Source organism: Squalius cephalus (assembly GCF_949319135.1).
Source record: "Squalius cephalus genome assembly, chromosome: 16".
Taxonomy (NCBI): Eukaryota; Metazoa; Chordata; class Actinopteri; order Cypriniformes; family Leuciscidae; genus Squalius; species Squalius cephalus.
In genome coordinates, this window is record NC_137137.1 from 10,392,403 (window position 1) to 10,415,864 (window position 23,462).

At 37.9% G+C, this 23,462-nt stretch overlaps 1 protein-coding gene across 4 annotated transcripts; it reads right to left on the reverse strand.

Annotated features, from left to right (window-relative positions):
* Window positions 1–507: 507 nt before the first annotated feature.
* Window positions 508–22,815, reverse strand: sh3gl1b (SH3-domain GRB2-like 1b). 4 transcript variants are annotated; one of them, XM_079896882.1, is made up of 10 exons: window positions 22,429–22,812; window positions 9,399–9,467; window positions 7,470–7,542; window positions 7,145–7,288; window positions 6,911–7,044; window positions 6,267–6,425; window positions 5,459–5,562; window positions 5,229–5,362; window positions 4,869–4,916; window positions 508–2,066 (listed from the first exon to the last, which is right to left on the reverse strand). In XM_079896882.1, the coding sequence occupies exons 1-10, from the start codon at window positions 22,471–22,473 to the stop codon at window positions 1,873–1,875; spliced, it is 1,104 nt and encodes a 367-aa protein (XP_079753008.1). In that variant the 5' UTR covers window positions 22,474–22,812; the 3' UTR covers window positions 508–1,872. The 4 variants fall into 4 exon arrangements, with proteins under 4 accessions (XP_079753008.1, XP_079753009.1, XP_079753010.1 ...); XM_079896883.1 differs by having other exon boundaries at window positions 508–2,063; window positions 22,429–22,801; XM_079896884.1 differs by lacking the exon at window positions 4,869–4,916 and having other exon boundaries at window positions 22,429–22,815.
* Window positions 22,816–23,462: the final 647 nt, after the last annotated feature.

The window sequence follows — 23,462 nt, forward strand, 5'->3', positions numbered from 1 at the left end:
TTTCATAAAATCATTCTGGTACCCTCATTCCATTAGACAGAAATAACCCACTTGCTGTTTTCTTAAACTTGTAGTGTTGCAAAGGCACATTTGTACTCATGCTTGTACATCTGGTCACAGCTCATGCCAAATACTGGAACCAACAAGCCCTTCGTAAATAATGAAAGAGGACAGACATAGAAACTACATATTAGATCGACAATCATATTTAATATTTTGTTTGGTGTTCTAGATTGATTCATGCCATCGAAAAGGCACTAAAACCCTTTTTTCACATTGAAACGGTCACCATAGCCTGTCTGATTCAGCACATCTACAATAGAATGTTACGGTGAGCAAAACAAACCGTGGACAAAACATGTAAACAGACACTGGGAGGAAAAGGTCACAGAGGTGCTCTGTGCAGACAGGACATGGAGTCGGGGTGGAGGGACAGATGTTGGTATGTTCAGAACCACCAAGATGGTGTGTAGGTCCATGATTTTATGAAGTGCAGTATGTGAAATGAAAAAAAAAAAATGAAAAAACAACATCCTAAGAACTAGGGAACACGAGTAAAATAGATAAACTAGATCTGCAACCACTTTTAAAGCTATAATAATACTTTAAAAGTGATGGGTGAGAGCAAGAGATGTAGCACCATCCCTTCATTTCTGAAGATGAGAAGAAGTATTTGTTAATAAAGAAATTCTGTGTAAATTAAATTTAATACGGGGCTTATGAGCCAACATCCACCCTAAACACACCCAGATATACACACCTGAAATAATGGGACACTGCCAGCAGCATCAGTTGTATTGAATACCGTAAACTGACTTCAAAAGAGGAGAAAGAGAGAGGAAGACTCTATAATTCAGGCTGCCAGAAGAAGACATTTCTATTTAAATAACTATTTGGCTGTGTTTCCTTCAGAAAACAGTACGCAAATTGTTTATTTGCCGCCCTCTGGGTTAAAAGTTGTAAAAGGGGAAGCATAGTGTTTCATACTTTAAAAACGGTTGTAGTGCAGTAAAACCCTCTCCACCTGACTAAACACATCCATTAAGTGTTTTAGCTCACCTTTATGATGAGATCCAAGGTGCAATTCAGCGTCTAATTTATTTTATCTTGTAAAAAATATACATGAAAAATATTAGATGACGAAAAGCTATGTTAAAATTATGGAGCATAGAAAAGGGCTGATTTCTCTCAACAGGTCTGTGGCTCAGGATTGCTGCACATTGGGACATTTCACACACAGCCCCAGTGCTAATGTGTCGTTACAGATACAAAGGCGGTTTCTCCTTAATCTGAGGCAGGTCAATGTCGCAGCCTGACCAGCAGGGGGCGGTAAGGGGACCAGTTGAGTCAAAATGCAACTTTTCACAATCCAACAGTTGAGAATTTGTATGTAGATAAAGAATTTGTACGTAGGCAAGTAGATAAAGACTAGCCTGTCTACTCTTTAAAAACATGAAAATTGTATCACAGGGATATCATGATCTGTATTCATTTCTTTTCAGTTAATTCAGCACAAACATTATGAAACATTTTTAAAAGACTTGGACGATGAAGTGAGTTAGAGTGTCTGAAGTTTTAGCTTAAGGACCAAGTTATACCATCCGTACGTCAGTCAACTGGTCAGTAAGTCAGTCAGTCCTGGAATGTGAAAGGTCGTCATTTCCCAAAGTTCCCTCCTTCAAAAATAAATCAATGTGTAAAAGTGCCAGAGTACAGGTACATTTGGATCAACGGCAACAATGCGGTGAGGATGAAGACCAAGATGATTTCAACTGGCTCCTTTCTCCCTACCTCACTTCCCTCCAGCTTTCTCCCTTTCACTTTTTTATTGCTCTTTCTCTCTCTCCCCCTCTTTTCCGTGACAGAGGTCACTTAGTGTGGCAGAGGAACGATCACCTCCACGTAGTTGAGAGGGAAGAATCCGGATTGGCCACGCAGCATGCCTTCATACCAGTTTTCATCGATCTGATTGGTCAGATTGATGATGTCACCCTCGTGGAAGCCCAACTCGCCTTCGTTCTCCGGATCAAAGTCATAGAGCGCTTTACAGCATGGCTGCTCCGCTGCTGAGAGGACAGATGGAGAGATTTAATGACAATGGGATATTAAGGAGGGATTTGGGGAATGAGGGATATTAGTTTATGGCAGTAATCTGACATTCTAGACAAAAACATAAGATAAAGTATAGAGTCCTAAAGAAATTATTTTCTCTCGTTCAGGTTGTGTATAAATACCCAAAAATATTTTAAGGGAATTTACATGATTTAAAAAAATATATTTTTTTAATTTCTATTTTGAAAAACGTACAAAAAAAATAATTAAACTTTCATTTTTAATGAAAAGCATTAAAGAACAAATAAAATGTTTAAACACTAAACATTTTAAACACTTTCATACTTTATAGCAGGACTTGTTTCGATAATTGAAATAAAGATGAAATAAAATAAAATATAAATATTAGATTGATGAAAACTTGAAACAGTTTTTGTACCAACAGTTAGCCTTGGCAAGATGAAGTTGAAGTAATACATTTTATAAAACTACAATACAATTAAAGCTAAAAAGCAAAAAGTAATAAAAAAAGATAAAAGCACATAACAACATTATTAAAACAAACTAAAATTAAAATAAATACTGACCAGCAAATACCAGTTCATTAAAAATATGAATAAATACTACTAAAATAACACTGCTTGAGTAAATTAAGAAGTTTTTCAGTTTCCTGCCAAAGAAACGTTTCCCAGTCCAGTCTGTCAAACCAAAGTCAAGCCCTCAGTGAGCAGTGCCGATATATGTGTAGGGCCCTATAAAATCCGTTTTATTTTTTCCCAAATTCCGTTTTATATTTTCCCAAATTCCGTTTTTTCCGTTTTAATTTTTGCAAATTCCGTTTTTTCCGTTTAAATTTTTGGGAATTCAGTTTTTTTTTTACCCTTTACTGTTATTTTTGTCGTAAAAAGAGTGTTTTTAATGTTAATGATTAAAATGTACACAAATAAAATAGGAATGACCCTAAATTTATTGAGGTAACAAACAAAATTCTCATTTTAAGAGGTGTTAAATATGGTTTGGTTTGTTTACATTAGTGAATGTATTAGGCTACTAACATGAACCACGAGCAATACATTTGTTACTGTATTTATTAATCTTTGTTAATCTTAGTTAACCCTAACCCTGTATTTTTATTATGTTACTTCACACAGTGCATTAAGCTAACTAATGTTAACAAATACAACTTTTCATTTAAATAATGTAGGCTACTAAATGGTGAAATTAACATTAATAAAGATTAATAAATGCTGTAGAAGTGCAGTTTATTAATAGTTAATGAGTTTAATAAATGGAACCTTATTGTAAAGTGTTACCGATTTTGTTATACACCGAACCGATTCAGTGTTGGACAGATCAGTTGTTTTAACTATTCATTAAAATGAATCGGTTCAAAGGAGTCATTAGTTCGCGAATCGGACGTATCATTAGCAGACTTGTGCGCGTTGTGTGATTATCCCGGCAGTTAGGATATCGCACAAGATTTGTCAACACAGTAAACATTTAATTATTGGATAGGTTTTGTTTAGTTTATTGAAAGTGTTTTTATGTCAGCTGAATGGGCGAAACGCTTTTCAGAGAAGAAGGCAAGGTAAAAAGTTTTTTTTGCACAATTCACACACAGCGGTAGCCTAATTCAGGAAAAAAATATCCGAATGCTCCACGTGAAACTTCGTTCTTCCGATCTTTTACCATTGTGTCAATTCTCAATTGATTTAGCTTAATAAGCGCGAGGGAGTGAGAGAGAGCAAGACAGTTTGAAGATGCGCGCGCGACCGGGCCTCTCTCTCTGCTCGTTCTTTCAGTAATATGCGATTTTCCTCAGACATACGTTTTTCTCCCACACGAAAACAGAATTTTATTCCAAATATGTAAAATTCCGCGAAATTCCGTGTTGACACTAGATTCCGCGTTAATTTGCCAATTCCGCGATTCCGTCCGCGATTCCGTGATCGCGGAAATTATAGGGCCCTATATGTGTTAGTTTAACACACAGTTTTAATCCCACTACAACCGTCTGGGTTAGGACAAGATGCTCCGTGTTAGTGAGGGGTCGGGTGGCAAAGCCTGGGTCTGTGGTCATGTGACAGGAGACCTTCAGTTTCAGTCTGTACTGTAGCAGGGGCTCACTCTGTTAGGTGGAGCAGCACTTTGTGGTTGAGGCCAACATACATGCGCACACTTTACACACACACACAAACACAGAGACAGCTGTACAGTCTTTTCTTACACACATACACACCTCTTTCCTGTCAAGCACACATCCCCATACAAGACACTATGTAACCTGTAGTTTGCTGTATGTCAGTGCAATAAACTATCAACTAATGGAGAGCTGAACTTTGCACGATTCAGACAAATACTTCCCTTCATAAAATCATATTTTCATAGGTATGGGGAAAAATCTACTGTAGATGTAAATAATCTAAGTAAATTAGAGGAACTTGTTATCATCGCCGATGGTGGTATTACAGAAGGAAAATTTGTTTTATTTAAATTTGTTTTATAAAATTTGTATATTTGCTTGCCACTTGCTGTTGTAATGTGCGCCTTTTTGTAGTTGTGCCACGTCTTAACTTCCTCCAAACGTTCCTATTCTGTTCTACTTCATACAATTAGATAACGGAAATCTAACTGTGAAAAAAAATTACATTTATACAAATATATCCCATTCTTTTGATTCTTATTAATTAGAAGACTCGTTAGAAAATGTGCAGTTTTGCTCATTTCTCCTTCCTCATTTTTTTTCTCCACCACAAACACACGAACACATACACTTTCCCATGCAAACATACAGAATCACACACTCTCTGACTCACGCAATCTGGGTTTCCATGTGGATATTCTGCCAAACTGGTGGAATGGCTCTGATGACGCAATGGGAAGAGAACACAGAACAGGGTCACTGGCTGACGAAGAGAGCAGCTGACAGCTGTCCATTTGGCCTGTCTATCCCGACACACGCACAGGCGGTCTCATCACACCCTGCCACGGGGCAGCAACCGCACAAAGCACAATGTGCCTTTCTCTCACTAGTCCAAAGCATTTCCTCAATGTAATGAAGATCATCTATCCTCATTCAAGAATAGCTCAATTCCTCACGTTATTCTGGCTACATAATAGGGCAAATGGGCATTTTATGACTTGTTTTCTGAAGCAGGTCAAATGTCTGGTCTTACCTGTATTGCGCATGGGTGGAGCAGATGTTGGGGTGAAGCCACCGTTCGACTGTTCGCTGGGGTCTCCAAAGTCAATTACAGGCTTGGGCTTGGGCATATACTCTTTACGAGGACGTGACTGAGCATCTTTCATCCTGGGCGGTTAAACAAGAGTCATTTATTGCCTCTTTTGACAGAATCAAGAACAAACACACATGCTGTGAAAGGAGGACACATGCTCACGTACACACCTGTCTCTGAGTTTGTCAGAAAGTTCGTCCAGGATTTGAACAGCCTGTCTGTGGTACTGCAGCTGAGACTCAACCAGTGATGACAGCTGGCTCACCTGCTCAATCTGCACAGGAGCACACACACATAAAATATATAAAGATATGCACATCCACGCTTATGGTCACACTGGGCAACCACAACAACCTTCATTAAAAAATAGTCACAAATAGTTAATGAGTAATTCCTGAGGCCTTGAGTTCACACGGGTCTCACTAGACTGCTGAATTTATACTGGGAGCTCTGCTAGCAGTTCACACTAAACGTTTACTATAATTTAAAACTGTACCATACAACATCTTAAGTGTATTACTTTACATCTAGAGCCTGATGAGTTTAATATAGTCTTTCCATAGACTCCACTAGCAAATGTTTATTCCCTTATAACGTTATTATAATATCGAACCAACAGATGGCGCTCTGACATCTCCATAAAACATTAGATAGAAGCTGAAGCCAAGCAGCAAGAGGATTTTTATTTTTTAGGCAGTTTTATTGGATTACCAGTCTTGACCCCACTCCACTGATGGGCTGGAGTCAAAAAAGGAAAGGAAATGTTCATCTTCGATACTGCTAATTCTAAAGTGTCAGTCTTTGCCAAAATTACTTAAGAGAGACAGCTGAGTTGGTATAAAATCAGTAAGGCAAGGTGTTACAGAAAAACACTGAATTATTCAGTGTTGCTAATAGGATTAGATCAATCCCCAAGACACCCAAAAGCACAAAAACACACTGAATGAAGCATCAAGCTGTCATTTGGTAAATCCTTACATCAGTTTCCAGAAGGTTGTACATGCTGATCTCAGCCACCTCCTTAGATTCATGAAACTTCTCCAGCGCCTGCCTGACCTCTTCATCTGGAATTTTCCCTTGACGTTTCTTCTTATAGTCAAAATCTAGCCTGCGTCCTTCAAGTTTTTTCAAATGGTGCTGAGAAAGAGGGAAACACTTTCAATATAACTGGTGTGGAACCAGACCACATTAAAACATAGAAAAGGAAATGAACTCTAAATATAAAATCTATTCTTCAAGAAGCAAAAAGAGGATTTTACTGTACAGTTCTTCATAAATACAATCTTTATTTCTTGTAAATAGTCTAGCACATTTTATCTGCTAAATCAGAAAAGAAATTGCCAAAATTGTATCTTTAGGGGTACAACAGCTTGTCACTGGGGCAGGGACAACGTTGTACCTTATCTACCACTAAAAGGTGCATATTATTACCTTAGTACATACCCTTAAGGTACAACTATGATTCTTTCAGGGGTACTGCTCCAGTGACAAGCTGTTGTACCCCCCTAAAGGTAACATTTTTGCAAATTTCTTTCTGAGAGTGTAGGTGTCACATAAAAACATTTTCAGTTATATACTGTAGGTATCTCTATATGCGTGTGAGACACAGAGTGAAAGCAAACCTGTATCTCTCTTAGGTCCTTGTCACACAGGCCTTGTAAAGGGTCGATAAAATTCTGTTTAACATCAATGTCCAAAGAATCCTTCACCTCTGCTAGCCTCTTCATACTTTCACCGACATCAAATAAAGCACCACCTACAGACACAAATGTGGTTATTTTGTGCATTTGGTTAGCTGGAGAACAGCAAATGAAATGTGTGAAGTTTTAAAAGCAGCACTTATTTTGTAAACCCACCAAAGTTTGTTTCCTCTCCAAGTTCTCTGCCATACTTTGCCATGCATTCTCCCAGCAGCCCCTCGGCCTGTGGATAACCTGGGCTCTTCACCTGCCCTCTGATCTTAGACATAGTGTTTAACATAGATAGCTTTGCACGAGATGCTGTGTGAGACAGAAAGGCAACAACAGTGGCAACAACAGAGAAAGAGAAATAGAATGGAAAAGACACAGAGAAACGTTTTACAATAATGATCAATTGTGTGCATGTTTTGTCAGAAAAAACAAACTTACAAACTTTAGACAGCAAGCTAAATAAAAGCTCCAGAGATGTCTTTGGTCTTACCTGGATTGGGCTGCAGGTACTCTGATGTCTTAGAGATGACTTCTACCACAGCTTTATTTGTCACATCTACTTTCTACAGAAACACAGAGGGGAGGTCAATGCACAGAGAACACGTATACAAGCAACACTACAAGCAAAACACAATAACCAACACAGAATAAAAAGACAAAATGTCTTTTTTCTAACATGTAACAATAAGAACAGAGTCTAATTAATCAACGTCTAAAACTAAATCAAATTACACGACACTGGAATGTTTCAGATTCTTGATTCTGATCGCAGCATCGTGGTGAAAATTTTTTGTATAACAATGCTAAACTATAGCTATGTTTGAAAGTTATCTAAGGCAATCAATCTCCTTGACTGTGCTACTTTAATGGCTTTTGTAGCACTGAAGTCTCTTCTCACATAATAAGGCCATTTCAACAAATCAATATTTCAAGTTCAAGTTTCAAGTAATATTCAGCTGGTCATTATTTCAAAATAAACCCCTTCAGGATGATACATGTCATCAGGCTTATTTTGCAATGTTGACCAGCAGACTATACTTTATGCCTTATTGCCTTCCTAATCAAGGGAGTATCTGTATTGAATTTCCCTACATAAGATCTATCAGACTACTGTTCTTCAAGTCATCTTTATTTGTGTGTATTCTATTAAATCATCTACTAAAACATGTAATTACAGAGGAACTGAATGAAGAGGCATCTGTCAAATCTGTGAAGACAGAGTTTAGTGTTAGAACAAAATTAAATGTATATTATTGAGCAATATTTTAAGGAGACCTCTGATGACATCATTCATGTTTAAAGGATTGGATTATTAAAATAAGATTTTAGCCAAATACACTGCAGTGAATAAATATGTCAGATAACTATAAAAACATAGGCTACAATCAGTGTTGGGGGTAACTCATTACAAGTAACTTGAGTTACGTAATCAGATTACTTTTTCAAGTAACTAGTAAAGTAATGCATTACTTTTTCAATTTGCAATAAAATATCTAAGTTACTTTTCCAAATAAGTAACGCTAGTTACTTTTTCACATTTATTGACTGACAGCTCTCCTGTCCCCATGTTGAGAGAAACAAAGTGAGGTGGTGGTGTGTGCGCTGTGTAAACATGATGGTTATTGTAGTTCTAGAGTAAATGTGAACTTACTCATCTCACTGCTTAAAATAAATAAAAACAGTAAAATGCATTCTCAGAACTTTACTCAACTTTTATAATTAACTATTAAATTACACAAATATACTTTGTGAATTTAATCTCACTTTATTAATGTCTTTGCTGCTGACCTTCAATGATCTAATTCAACCATACTAATAAGCAAAAATTACTTTATAAGATTTAGAAATAAGAGTGTTGAACTTCCTTCTCCTGTATATTATTGTTCTTTAATCCAGAACAGCAGCGCAGCTGAAAGGTTAGTTTGAGCGGCACCCTTTATTGTACAAGCGTAAATATTTCCTTCAGCCTGAGGGTTATTCAGTTCACTTTTGGTGTGAAAGGGCCTTAACATTTGCCAAAAATATAACTTTTTTGTTGGTCTTGTTATTAAAAAAACAAAAAAGCAAGCCCAGCCCAGGTGAGAAGAAAAAGTAACGTAAAAGTAATGTAACACATTACTTTTCATAAAAAGTAACTAAGTAATGCAATTAGTTACTTTTTGGGGGAGTAACGCAATATTGTAATGCATTACTTTTAAAAGTAACTTTCCCCAACACTGCCTACAATCATGGATCACTACAGCCACACCACTTTCACTTTGAAAATAAAAGAAACTTTCCACAAAAACACAGGTAGTGTAGAAAATCTCATTGATGGATGTGTGGGACAGAGGTCAAGCCTTTGAATCACTTTATGTGTTTAAATCTATGTTTTTAGAAAGACTATTGGCAGCTGTGTGGGTAAATTCTCTCCACTTACTCTCTCCAGGTCCTTGAACTCCTCGTCCAGTTTAGTTCCCTCAGCACCACCAACCTTCTCACTCACCATCTGACACAAACAGAGAGAGAAGCCCTTTTAAACCAGTATGACTATATAAAGGTTAGAACTTGAATAATTCTGGATAAATTGAGAATACATTTTTTTCCCACGATTTTGAACAGACAACTAAAAAACATAACATGGAATTTACTAGAGGTTCTAACAGAATGTTAATTGCTGCAGTCTATTTAAAATGTTTAATCAATTGGAATGCATTTTTTTTTAAAATCAGTTTGAATTAATGATTCAATGACTCATTTATAAATACTTCACTTATTTCATTACGTGATGAATCAGCATTTTTAAACATTGATGCAAAAAATACTTTTCAAGTTAAATAAAATAATATATTTTTATCTTCAGAGTTTTTGCATAGTGTCTAAACTGTTTGCATGAAGCATTGTAAAGTCATATTTTAATCAGTGTTTTCTTAGCTTCTAACAGGCATAGCTAGCATGTGTCAAAGCTATTGTGTTAGGCTAGCACAGTTTTATCATGGCTTTCACTGTAAGGAGTAGGGACAGTTGCCCTCCAGGAGCAGGATTGGACACGCCTGCACTAGATGTTTTGCCAGATGTTTAAAAAACATGTTTCAAATAATTTATAAGCCTTTTTAACTAGTGAGGACCAGTAAAATGTCCTCATTAGTCAGTTGTCATAATATTTCACTACATAAGTGAGGACATTTGACCCTCACAAGTATAGCAACCAACAGAAGTTACGGTGGCCGACAGTAAAATATGTCGTCGTCTGAGACAGCAGATAGTAGCCAGTTAAGAAATTAGGTTTCTTTACAAAGATAAATTAAGAGATTAGGTTTACTTAATTATTCAGTAAAAATAAAAAAATAAAAAATTTTAATTTAATAAAAAATTTAAATTAGCCCATGATTTACTCACCCTGAAGCCATCCTAGGTGTATATGACATTCTTCTTTCAGACGAATGAAATCGGAGTTATATTAAAAAATGTCCTGGCTATTTCAAGCTTAATAATGGGAGTGAATAGGCCTATGTCACGAAAAAATTGAAGACCGGAAGTACGTCTTTTAGTAGTGATATGGCTCTTCCGGTTAGCTTTTTACAATGGTGGAGTCCGATAGATACCGCTGGACCAAATCTCTCCGCAACCTGCCTGAAGTCACATATGACGATGTGGTTCGGATGGTAAATGAAACTCTCAAGTGGAAACGTCAAAACTGAGGAAAGGGTAGGCTACACTACAACAACAGCTGCGGGTGTAGCCTGCTATTGTTGTTATAGCTCTAGCCGTTGGCCAGTAGGTAAACGTTTCTATGGTAACAGCGAGTTGGACCAATCAGCAGACGTTGCTGCTACTCTTAGGATTGTGGGTAGTGTAGTTTTTTTTCCATAAGATCGTGGATAAAACATGTTTTTCTTAAAACAAGGTTGATTTCATATGAACCAAGCGTGCCGCAAAAGCCCTGAAAAGTGAAGCCAAAACGTCTCGATCGCCCCCCGGTGACTGGTCCTAGTATAGGTCATAAGCCCCGCCTCCCCGTGTTATTCAATGGGACGTGAGACCAACTAAACAATTAAATTACACTTCAAATATCTTTTTTCCAAAGGTGGTTTCTTTCATTTGCTGTCGTTTTTATCACGCTGATGTAAGTTCAAGTGTCTGTTTCAAAAATAAGTTGTTTTTTAGTTAGTTACGTGATGCGGTGGTGTAATGTCATGATTGACAGCTGTGATTGACAGGTTCTCTGAGCGAAGTAGTCACTGAAGCACCAACGGACATTTTTTCGGGATCTTCGGAGGACTGAGGAGATTGTATTTACTTTATTTTAACAAGCCTCTTGTCGTACTGCAATCAATTTTTAAAAAAGTGTGCAGAATCCACTCTCCCTGAGTGCATTCTGCGAGAGTGAGGGCGGAGCGTTGATTTCGCGGCTTTACTTCCTGCTCACGACTGCGCAGGTCTGGTCCCGAGATCGCTACTGCGCAGACTCAAGTTCCAATATGTCAGCGCCATATCGGGACTCTGGCGGCTTCAGTTCTCGTCAATGGAAGAGAGCGAAGGGGCGTCGTCCATCTTTTTTTACAGTCTATGATATGAACTTATAGCTTCTACAGGAGCAAAAACCTTCGTTTCACAACCTCATAGCTCGTGGTCAGTCTACCTCGGATGGTTTAGACATTATGGCTGATAATCTAAATCCTTATCGAGAAATACTGTTGACCAGAAGTTCTGAATCCCTACTCCGCGTTCCGGAAGCAGGAAGTGTGACATAGGCCTATGGGTATTTTTTTTGGAAGTCCATCAAAGCGCTTCCGTCCATGATAAAAGTGCACACGGCTCTGGCGGGTTAATAAAGGCCTTCTGAAGTGAAGCGATGTGTTTGTGTAAGAAAAATATCCATAGGCTATTTAAAACTTTATCGACTAAAATAACTAGCAGTTGGCAGACGGCTGTACGCATCGGTTTACGGCGAAAGACTAACCCTTGAACTTGATCAGAGCCCGTCTACGGAGAGCCTTGGCACTTCCTATTAGCCCCATTTTATCGATCTTAGTTGCAGTTCCATTAGAATTCCACTGGAGGTGATCGCGGGCGAGTGCAGACTGAATGGGAGTCTATGGGGCTAGACGGCTAAATGTGTCTCTTTCACCCAATTGCCGTTGAGAAATCTCAGATTTTATTGTAGGTTTTGCAAGTTCAACATGGGTTATAAGTCTAAAGTTGAATGAACGAGTACTTATGTCCTTTCGATTTCTTACAGGTTGAGTTGTTGTTGCCCATAACACGCTAGCATTCTGCTAATGAACGCTGATTGGTCAGTGAAGGACTGATTACGACCAGAGATACCGCTTGATGGCATCGTGGCATCCGAAGCGGGACCAGAAACAAACAAAACAAAAACTCTTCTAGCACGTGTGTTTACCTGTGTCAGCTGTGTTGTCGATGCCTCGAGAGAAAAGAAAGTGCAGAGCGCGAAAGCACCAAAGCAACTGAAGGATTGCCGTAAAGCAGTATCTCTGGTCGTACGATGTGTATGACGTCATTGACATTTTAAAAGACTTTTTAAAGCAAATAAGTGACTCTAAAAAATCTAACACCCAGCAATGTGTAATTTCTTTGCATCTCCTTTCGAATACAACATTCAAATTACTAGACAAAAAATTATATCCTGAGAAAAGTGGATTTTGATGGGTATTTCGCCATAGACCTCCATTCATTCTGCACTCACCTGCGAGCGCCCCCGCATGGACAGAGACGTGTTACTGCAGTCAGTCCAGAAACCGGAAGTAAGCAGAGAGTGCCAATTCTCTTCCTATTAGACATTCTCTGACTTGATGCACAACGTAATGGCAAACGCGGTTGCCCAGCCCTGTTTGTTTGAACCGCGAGAGGCATCAAAAGCCCTATTCGGACGGGACTAGTTTAACATGGAGAGGTGGTGTAAAGTAGGGCTGTCACTTTACGTTCGAAAATCGATTGCACAATCGATCGGACCAACCAACGCAAGTTTCGAAAACCAAAATAAGGAATCGATTTTAACGGTCTTCTCTCGGAGCGCGTCCAGCTCGTCACGATACGCCCGCAGCGAACGCGCGTCACACAGCAACTACAGGCTCTGACAAACACGCATAACAGCAAATTATACTTCTGCATAATGTTTCTCTTTTTACTACAAAACTGTGAATTATGCCGGTATGCAGACAGTCTCATGCATACAGATACAGATTCGGACTACGGTCTTCAATCGCCTATGTAGGCGAAATTTGTTTGACATTTCTAACCGTAAACACAGCCATGTTGAAGACTGCAGTAATGTTTTTCATTGATGTTATGGTAGTCCATTCTGCTTATTGTTTTTCGAGAATGTTGCACTCCTGTTTGTCATTGTGCACGAAACTTCACACCAATAAACCATCAGGAATATTTGCTGACTTGTGCGCATCTCAAGCGCCGTCTTTACATTCGTCCTAATGCCTGTTAGTTGTCCGTGGATTTGCCCATATTTGGCGTTTAAAATAGAAACGTCTTTAGACATGGAAAATCGATTTTACAATTGATTCAATGAACACTCATGTCTCAAAAATCGAACAGGATTTTTTCACAAAAGTGACAGCCCTAGTGTAAAGTAGTAATTACCAGAGCTTCTCTGTGATTTTAGTCCCGTCCGAATGTGCCATCTCAGTAATCATTACGGACAATGTCAGTAAAGATTACGGCGACTTTTACCTTCAGTAAAAAGGTCTGGAAAAATTACCTCAGGTAATACCAGAGAATGTCTAATAGGAAGAGAATTGGCACTCTCTGCTTACTTCCGGTTTCTGGACTGGCTGCAGTAACACGTCTCTGTCCATGCGGGGGCGCTCGCAGGCGAGTGCAGAATGAATGGAGGTCTATGGTGAAATACCCCTCAAAATCCACTTTTCTCAGGATATAATTTTTTGTCTAGTAATTTGAATGTTGTATTCGAAAGGAGATGCAAAGAAATTACACATTGCTGGGTGTTAGATTTTTTAGAGTCACTTATTTGCTTTAAAAAGTCTTAAAATGTCAATGACGTCACGTCATTAGCAGAATGCTAGCGTGTTATGGGCAACAACAACTCAACCTGTAAGAAATCGAAAAGAAATAAGTACTCGTTCATTCAACTTTCGACCTATAACCCATGTTGAACTTGCAAAACCTACAATAAAATCTGAGATTTCTCAACAGCAATTGGGTGAAAGAGACACATTTAGCCGTCTAGCCCCATAAACTCCCATTCAGTCTGCACTCGCCCGCGATCACCTCCAGTGGAATTCTAATGGAACTGCAACCAAGATCGATACAATGGGGCTAATAGGAAGTGCCAAGGCTCTCCGTAGACGGGCTCTGGTAATACTAATCCCGTGCGAATAGACCCGCTGTAATATGTACGTAAATATTTCGTCATTTCCTGTTTAAAAGTAGTTTTCCATGTTTTTTCAAGAATGGAGACGCTTGAAAAAGCATTCAGTTGCGTTCTAGACACTGGGACGAGTCTGTGTCAAAACTCGTCAGATCAGAAAGAAGATCGAAAGCAATTGTTACAGGCACGAAACATCTTTTAGCGTTAAGTAAGTGCCTATTGCCAACACAATCCAAACTAAAGTTAGGCTAATTAACACATCGTTCGACCGGACATAACTGTTTTATATATATAAATATAGGTTGTTTGTGCACGTGATATCAGGAAGCAACACACATGACGACACGACAGGAGGGAAACGGCGATACACAAATCGAGTTACTCCTCCCACTTCTGCTAGTTTTACAGAGATGAGATATCTTATCTTATGTGAATTGGCCATTAATATTACAGACGTCCTGTGGTAAAATTACATTACTCCATCTACCCTTGTAAAGTTAATCCCGTCCGAATAGGGCTTAAGCTTACGCTACTCCTACTTCCTACGTCATACATCGTCAAGTGTTACTCTTTTAGTCGACTTGCGTACAGCTGTCTGCAAGAAGCTAGTTATTTTAGTCGATAAAGTTTTAAATATGGATATTTTTCTTACATGAACGCATAGCTTCACTTCAGAAGGCCTTTATTAACCCGCCAGAGCCGTGTGGAGCACTTTTATCATGGATGGAAGCGCTTCGATGGACTTCCGAAAAAATAAACCCAATCACTCCCATTATACAGCTTGGAAGAGACAGGACATTTTTTAATATAACTCCGATTGTATTCGTCTTAAAGAAGAATGTCATATGCACCTAGGATGGCTTCAGGGTGAGTAAACCATGGTCTAATTTTCATTTATGGTGAACTATCCCTTTAATGTATTAAAATTTTGCCCAACCAATATAAAAAGTCTCTGAGAAACTGAAGGAAATGCAAATATGTGTCTCCACTCTCCCCTACTTCTGAGATCATTTAAATAGTTTTGACATGGAAATGATGACACTGTGTGGCTAAAAAGACTATTTGTGAAACTGTTTCATACCTAGATAGATTAACAGCTTTCTCTGGGTCAGTGGCAGCGCAAACACAGATTTGAATGTTGTTACGGTGTGATTTTGTCAAAGCTTTAATTAATAGACGTGGCCGAATCGTTGTTGTTTAGGAATGAGATGTGGGTGTGTGGGTGATTGAATCGAGATTGCGACCTTTTAATGATTAATCGTGCAGCTCTAATTAAAATGACTGTAAAATATGACATTTACAAAATGTAACTGGAAAAGCTTGTATTGATCACACCACAAAATCACACCAAGACACAAAACACACGGAGATCAGTTAAATACAATTCCTCAACAATTTGTGTCATTTTACACTTTCCCTCCACCTCTGTATTCCTCACAATACATAAACTGCAGAAAATGGCTAACTTTTACAAGGAACTCATTTTAGCACCGCACACATGTAAATCCAATTAGCCCTCCCTGCAACTCATTTCTCTTGCGCTCACTTGGGAGGGATCATTTTTCCCCCTGTACTTCCATAGCTTTCATTCTTAATACTTTAAATAGCTCCATATTTATTATCCAATTTATTCTCAGAAAATCATTATGAATATTATACAGCATATAATGCATTCCTTGCCAACACCAGTGGTATTAAAAACAAAACAGCTCTGTGTGAACCTGTGTCTGCCACAACAGTTGTTATTCTCAGGACTTGGTAACACATGCTCATCCACTCACTCTTTATGTCCTGAACATGCAACAAAGAACCAGAGACAGTGATCGTGCAACTGTTGAAACAAGGCCACATGTTAAATTTCAGTCCTCACTAACATATGTTGTTTGTTTTATAGCTTTTCTTCACCCTAACTAGAGGAAGCATATATTTCAACATGGAAAGCACTGGATGTTTGTCATATTACATCATATGAACATTAAATCACAAACACATGTCATTTTATGGATGTAACTTGCCATGCTGAGAAGTTCATTTTGCTATTTCTATGGCTGTATTAAAGATTATTTATCCATAACAACTTGTTTCCTTGAGTTTTTCTCTTACTCTATCCTGTAAGCATTTTCTATGATCTAGCCTAAACATGCATGTCTAGTTTGTGAACAATACACTTCAAATGTTCTTTTAAGTCCAATCAAAGTTTAAAAAGACTTTTTCATAAAATCATTAAAAACACACTATGGGAGGTTCTTGCAACATCTGCTGTATATATTACAGCAGATATCTCTTTAAGACAACCCTTGCTGGCAGTAGAGGTTAAAAACAAAAACAAAATTTGCAATGAAATTAAAACATTTTATACTAGGGCAGTCTATTGAATTAACAACAGCTGTAATTTAAATGTAATAATCACAATTATATGCAAAATATTAGCTGACCAAAGCCACCAAATTAAGATAATTCAAAGACATGCCATTATTGTTGCAGACAAAATCACTGAATAGATATAACACACAGGGCCTTTAAAAGTTAATAAATTGTTGCTTTCACATCAATTAACGTAAGCCTATTAAGCCTGCAATATTTTTTAATTGTTAGTGTAATGTACATATGCAGATTGGTGTCTTATAAAAAAATCCCAATAAATTAATGTGTTAAAGGATTAGTTCACTCCAGAATTAAAATTTCCTGATAATTTACTCACCTCCATGTCATCCAAGATATTCATGTCTTTCTTTCTTTCTTTCTTCAGTCGAAAAGAAATTAAGGTTTTTGAGGAAAGCATTCCTGGATTTTTCTCTATAGTGGACTTCAACAGGGACCAACGGGTTTAAGGTCCAAATTGCAGTTTCAATGCAGCTTCAAATGGCTCTACACGATCCCAGCCGAGAAATAAGGGTCTTATCTAGCAAAACGATCTGTCATTTTCTATAAAAAAAACAAAAAAAACTTTTTAACCACAAATGCTCGTCTTTCACTAGCTCTGCGATGTGCATACACGGCTTCACGCATTACGTAGTCATGTTGGAAAGGTCATGCGTGACGTAGGCGGACTGGCATCACAGAGCTAATGCAAGACGAGCATTTGTGGTTAAAAAGTATTTACATAGCCCTCTGAAGCTGCATTGAATCTGCAATTTGGGCCTTCAAGCCGTTGGTCCCCGATGAAGTCTACTATATGGAGAAAAATCCTGGAATGTTTCCCTCAAAAACCTTAATTTCTTGTTCACCCAATGAACATCTTGGATGACATGGGGATAAGGATGTGACGGTGAGGATATTTTCCCACCGGTTCATTAACGTGTGACAACAATACCGGTATCACCAGCAGGGGCTTTTTAATAACTAATTTAAAAGCGAAACTAAAATGCGCACGTCCGCACGGGCATTCATAATGGTGTGGTTCAGAGCGAACGTTGTCAATTAATTCCTATAGAAATGAACTGAAAACGCACGCTTTGTTCTGCTCGCTCTGCGCCCGTGGACATTTCTTAACAATTGGACAACAATTCAAATTGACGGTGGGGGGCAGTGCCACGGTGGGAAAGCGATGGTACCGGTGTTGCTTCTGAACACCGGTAACACCGTCAACACCGACTATCGTAGCAAGCCTACATGGTGGTGAGTAAATTATCAGGAAATTTTCATTCTGGATTGAACCACTACCATGCACAAGAGCAATCATGAACAACTTGATACAATTTAATCAAAATGAATAGCAGAGTTATTTTAAGCCAAAGACATCAGCACAAGAACACTCCGTTACAACTGTAGCTGTGTTTGACATGGAGGTGTCTGCTTGCAGTGACCTTTTCACTCTATATCCTCCATATCTGTGCAATTCAGTTTGTTTGGCAGATCAGGAACAAAGGAAACTAATAAATAATTAACCAGTGTTTTGTGGCATGTCAATGGGTGCGTCCAAATGTCTCCAATATGTTGAGATGATGAGAGACACTGAATAGAGTTAACGCCATAAACTAGCTGGAAAACATGATACGGCTAAGATTAAGGCAACAGATAAAGACTGACATGTTCAAGTTCCCATCAATATAACATTTAGGCTAAATGAAGGCAATATTATCAGTACCACCTTTCTATTTAAAAACAGAAGATGTTCTGTAATGACCACGATCGGACACTCCCGCAATGAAACTGTAAGCTCAGTCCGCTGGCGACATGATTATGTATATTTACGACTGAAAGAGGCTTTATCAGCAGGTAAAAAGATAATACATAGGCTCAGCTCTCTCACACACTGTTGATAAAGAATGCAAACAACTGCTAACTTTGACACAAATACGCACACACAAACAGCCGGCCACATTGCCGAAGCAGACCCAGCAGGCGCAGACTGAAACCAAGTCCACACTCCATAGATAATGCTGTGCTTGTGAGTCTAATGAAGAGAAGAATGCATGACTGTGAGTCAACTTCTACAGAAACAACGCAGGAATTTCAGAACAATCCCTCTTGCACAATCCTCACACAACAAAACAAATGTTAAGTAAATGTGTTACTAGGTAGACACCTGCTTGGATGGATCTGCTTTTTTTGTTAAAAAATTACTTTCTCCTATCCCATCTTACTATGCCCAGAAAACTGAAGGCATAATTACTCACAGAAGTGTAAACGATGTGTCTCAATTAAAACATTGCTGTTTGTAGTAGCATCTCAACAAGCCTGACACAGCAACACTGGCATAACCAATGGCATCTGTTTTTCCGACCACGGGAAGTATTCAGGAAACCTGTATGAAAACATTTCACTGTTTATTTTTACTGCAGTGGTGCAGAAATGACCAACTTTATGGCTGGCTTCATCCAGAAAATGTATGTTCTATTGCAGCGATCTCACAGGTTGTTGGAGAGGAGGGATTACTGCCCCGTCCTTGCGGTGCACATCATCCAATTCGAATCGAAAACAAATAGGCTACTCTCTGATTATTAGCGGTGTAACGGTTCGCAGTAAGTGAATGAAACAGTCGAGGCATGTGCATCAGTATCAGTGTGTACTGGATCCGTGCATTATATCTTAAAGTGACAGCGTGCTAATATTCTTGCTGTCTGTGGTTTTAATGTTAATAAAACAACAAAATACAAAGAAAACCCTCCCTGATCTAGACTGAATAGCTTTTGAACTTTAATAAGAATTCATCTTTAATTTATAGTCAAATATGCAATGTTATTGCATATTAAACTTCTGTACCTGAAACTAATGTTAGACCTACCTAAAACACCTGAAAAACACTGTTTATTTTATTTGTATCTTTGCTCTATTGTATTTATTTGAGCTGTTGCTTGTAGTTAGATTATTTGTTATTATTTTCTTAATTTTTATTTGACAGTAGTCCTTTTTTCCCTGAATATAGCACATACAGAATCCTACTGAAACCATGACCCTAAAACCGTGATACAAATCCGTGAGTAATTTGAACCGTTGCACCCCTACTGATTATATAATCCAAATGAAAGGTGCATTTCTTTCTATAAGCGCGAGCGCGTTCACTATACTAGAGATGACGAGTCAGCAACTTCAACTTCATCTTTGTAGTCAACACTGACTCAGAAAACACTAATTTATTAATAAACAATTAAAATGTCTCGCTATTTTTTCCCGACACATTCATAATCATTAGGCTACTTTTGCCAGTGCTTTGCGGCAAGCTTTATCAATCTCAAAGTAGCTCAAACAGTTCTACGGACAGCACACCAAGAGGAAGGCTGGACTGAGGGTGCGACTGGTATTAAGAGTTTGTCTTTTGGCAGGGTGTCCGGCTTATGTCAAGTATTGATTACTGTGGAATGCTGGCATGAGTTCTCTGCAGCACTGCAGTCCAATAAAAAGAGCCAAGAAGAGCAGGCGAGAGCTCTCCAACCCCCCCTTAAGTGTTGCATGATTCATACTCTTCTACGGCCCAAACACTGGCCATTTTCCTCTGCCCTGCTGCACTCCTCCACTCATGCAGACCCCCCCACTGGGGATCTGAACATGTTCCTGACAGGAAATTGGGCAACCGTTTGTCCCTTCCTGCTGAGATCACCGAACAGTGACAGACATACGCTGCTTCCCCTACATCTGTGACCATGTGCCCTAAGGAAAACACAATCACTGGCAAAGAGAAACTAATAAATTAATTAACAAAAAAAAAAGTTAATTCTTGTCTTGTCTTGTTAAACAAGTCTTGAGTTAATTACACCATGAACCACAGACAAAGAACCTCCTCACAACACCGCCAGAAGAGCAGCCAAAATCAGGGAGAGGTTTTCCTCCTGACAACACATTTGATTGTCTTCACAGGGTCAAAGTGAGAATTTTGGCACATTTAAAGCCAACACACTGCCTGCTGTGAGCCTACGCTCAGGTTCCGTTTCATTTAGCCATTCCCAACATAATAACAAGACAATGTCAAGCCAAACTAGATGGACAAGCTTTATTAAACTAAATAACTAAAACTAAATTTTCTCCAAAGATTTGCTGAAACTGAGTTTTTGCTGTTATGCAGTTCACTTTCATGCTCCCATTATATGCATTAATATATTGGACGGACACCATATTAGTCAGTTTTCTTTTACCATATCACATCACATTTATATGAAGATATGGGAGAATTTTAAGTAATTTCTCTACTTTGATCAAGCTGATACTGTGAACGTCTAACATGAGAAAAATGAATTAAAAATATTTCCAAGTGTTTCTTCATTTTTTCCTTGCTATAATCAAATTGTATCAAACAAAACACATGTTCTTGTTAGTAGTGTTTATTTTACAACTCTTTTATAGTTTTCTGTTCTCATTTTCACTTTTCATCCTGTTAGAATTGTAATATCCAATTAATAAAAAATAAAAAAACCCATTTCCTTAATGACATCACAAATGTAAATAAAGGAAAAATATCAGCACAAACATGAACAAATATGCAATATGTGATTGACTCTAAGATGTTTTGTAGTAAAGCTTTGTTTCAACTATAAAAAAATTCAATCCTGTTTGATAAAATTACAGAGACTGGTTACTATTGATTGTTATTTTCATCCTGTTAGGAATTCTCAAAATGTCTACATTTTTCAGTCTGCATTGTCTTGTCATCGTGTAAATAATAAATAATAATTAGCTGAAGTACCCAAGCTTGACCAAGACATTTTTCTGAAACCTTGCAATACACTTTTATAGAAATAATTTCAATGCATATTAGCATATTCAAATATGCAATATATTTTATATGCATATTACATTTTAAAAGAGCTTAAAAGATACTAAGGATTGACCCAAATGGTGCCTGTTCAATCACATGCAGGTTAATTTAACCCACTGACAAGTTACATGGCTGACTATTTGCACATTTGTAAAATGAAGTGTGACAGTGTCAAATTTTCCAATTACATATTGCCAGCATAAAGTTTGAATCATAGAAACAAGAGAGCTACAAACACAACATCCATAGAAGACGTGATTGTCCAACAGATGCTAATAAAGGGAACAGCGGTAATCTTTGGTAAGCCTGATGCTGCAGTATATTTTTGGCGTATTTCTACGCAGAATTAGCATAAACATGTACATATTTTAAATAACCCGGTTTCATGAGTAGATCATAAGCATATGCTCAGTGCAAAATCGTTCATTTAACAACAGTAAACGTGGCAAATGGACTGATATAGTAAGGACGGGGGCGTTGTATTGCAATACCAAGCTAAGAAAACAGACACTCTTCTGCATATTTTAACACATTGCAACCTCTAATTAGGTCTGAAAGCGTCCATAAAGTGACACTGACTATTTATGAAAGCTGTCAAAAATATGAAATATGGCAATGACAGTAAGTTAGGACAAGACCGACCATTAAAACACAAAGCAAGCAGTTTATAACTCTACAAAGGTATGGCATTTAACAATAGCACGATTTATATTTGTAAATAATTAGAAACAGTTAATTACAACAAGGAGAAAAACACACAATACACTTTTAAAATGCAGAATAGCGGGCAGAGATGCCGCATTTTCCGCTAACCCTTACTGGAAGTTTAGCGCAGCGTTAGCATGCTAAGCTATCTGGCACAACACTGCGGTCCAATGGAAGAAAACAACAGGAAAAAAGTAACTCGCAAACCTGGCTGGCTTTGTAAAACTGCTTCTTTAAGCCCGCCACGGACATCTTCAAGGCGTAATCCCCTTTTCTCGACGAAAAAAAGACTTGTAAAGTAGGTTTTATACTGACACAACAGTGTGATAAAAGTCAACGGTCGGTGAGTGAAATATAAAACTCAAGTCCTCAGATAAACGATAAACGACACCCACTCCACAAAAAAAAAAAAAAAAAAAAATTCCAGGTGGCTGTTGGTAAAGTTTTTATCAAGTTATGATATTAAATGTTCTTCTGGTGGCTTTCTACTAAAATGTGACTTTAATACGGTTAATAGTCCATCCACCGCATTTGTAAGTCTTGAGAAACTAGCGGTTTCCTGCGCAACGCAAGCACATTCCTAGCGCGAGCGGAGAAGGGACTGGAGAAGGGACCGAAGCGCCTTCTACCGCTCACGACATGTACTGCACCCACAACTCCAGTGCTTCTAGTGACCAGATGATGGAGCCAGGTGTCTATTGTAGTAGAGTTCTACAAAAAGACTGATAGTTTATTATTAAATACTATGCTGAAATAATTTTTAATGTTTTTAAAAACTCTCTTATGGGTTTCAATCTCTTCCAAGGCTGCATTTATTTGATTAAAAATACAAGAAACAGTAATTTTGTGAAATATTATTACAATTTAAAATAACCGTTTTCTATTTGAATATATTTTAAAAATGTTATTTATTCCTGTGATGCAAAGCTGAATTTTCATCATTATTACTCCAGTCTACAGTGTCACATGATCCTTCAGAAATCATTCTAATATGCTGATTTGCTGCTCAAGAAAGGTTTTTTATTATTATCAAAGTTGAAAACAGTTAGGCTATGTATTTTTTTCAGGATTCTATGATGAGTAGAAAGTTCAAAAGAACAGCATTTATCTGAAATAGAAAGCTTTTGAAACATTATACATGTTAAAAAGTTTGGGGTCAGTACAATATTTATTTATTTTTTTGGTGGGGGGTGGGGGTAAATAAATTAATACTTTTATTCAGCAAGGATGCAATAAATTGA

What these genes read in the sequence shown, in the direction of transcription:
- sh3gl1b (XM_079896882.1), bottom strand. Translation starts at nt 22,473, where the DNA reads ATGTCCGTGGCGGGCTTAAAGAAGCAGTTTTACAAAGCCAGCCAG. An exon ending in GTACCTGCAGCCCAATCCAG is followed by an intron (nt 7,289 to 7,469) that starts GTAAGACCAAAG and finishes TGTCTCACACAG; the next exon opens with CATCTCGTGCAAAGCTATCT. An exon ending in AGGACCTAAGAGAGATACAG is followed by an intron (nt 6,426 to 6,910) that starts GTTTGCTTTCAC and finishes CCTCTTTCTCAG; the next exon opens with CACCATTTGAAAAAACTTGA.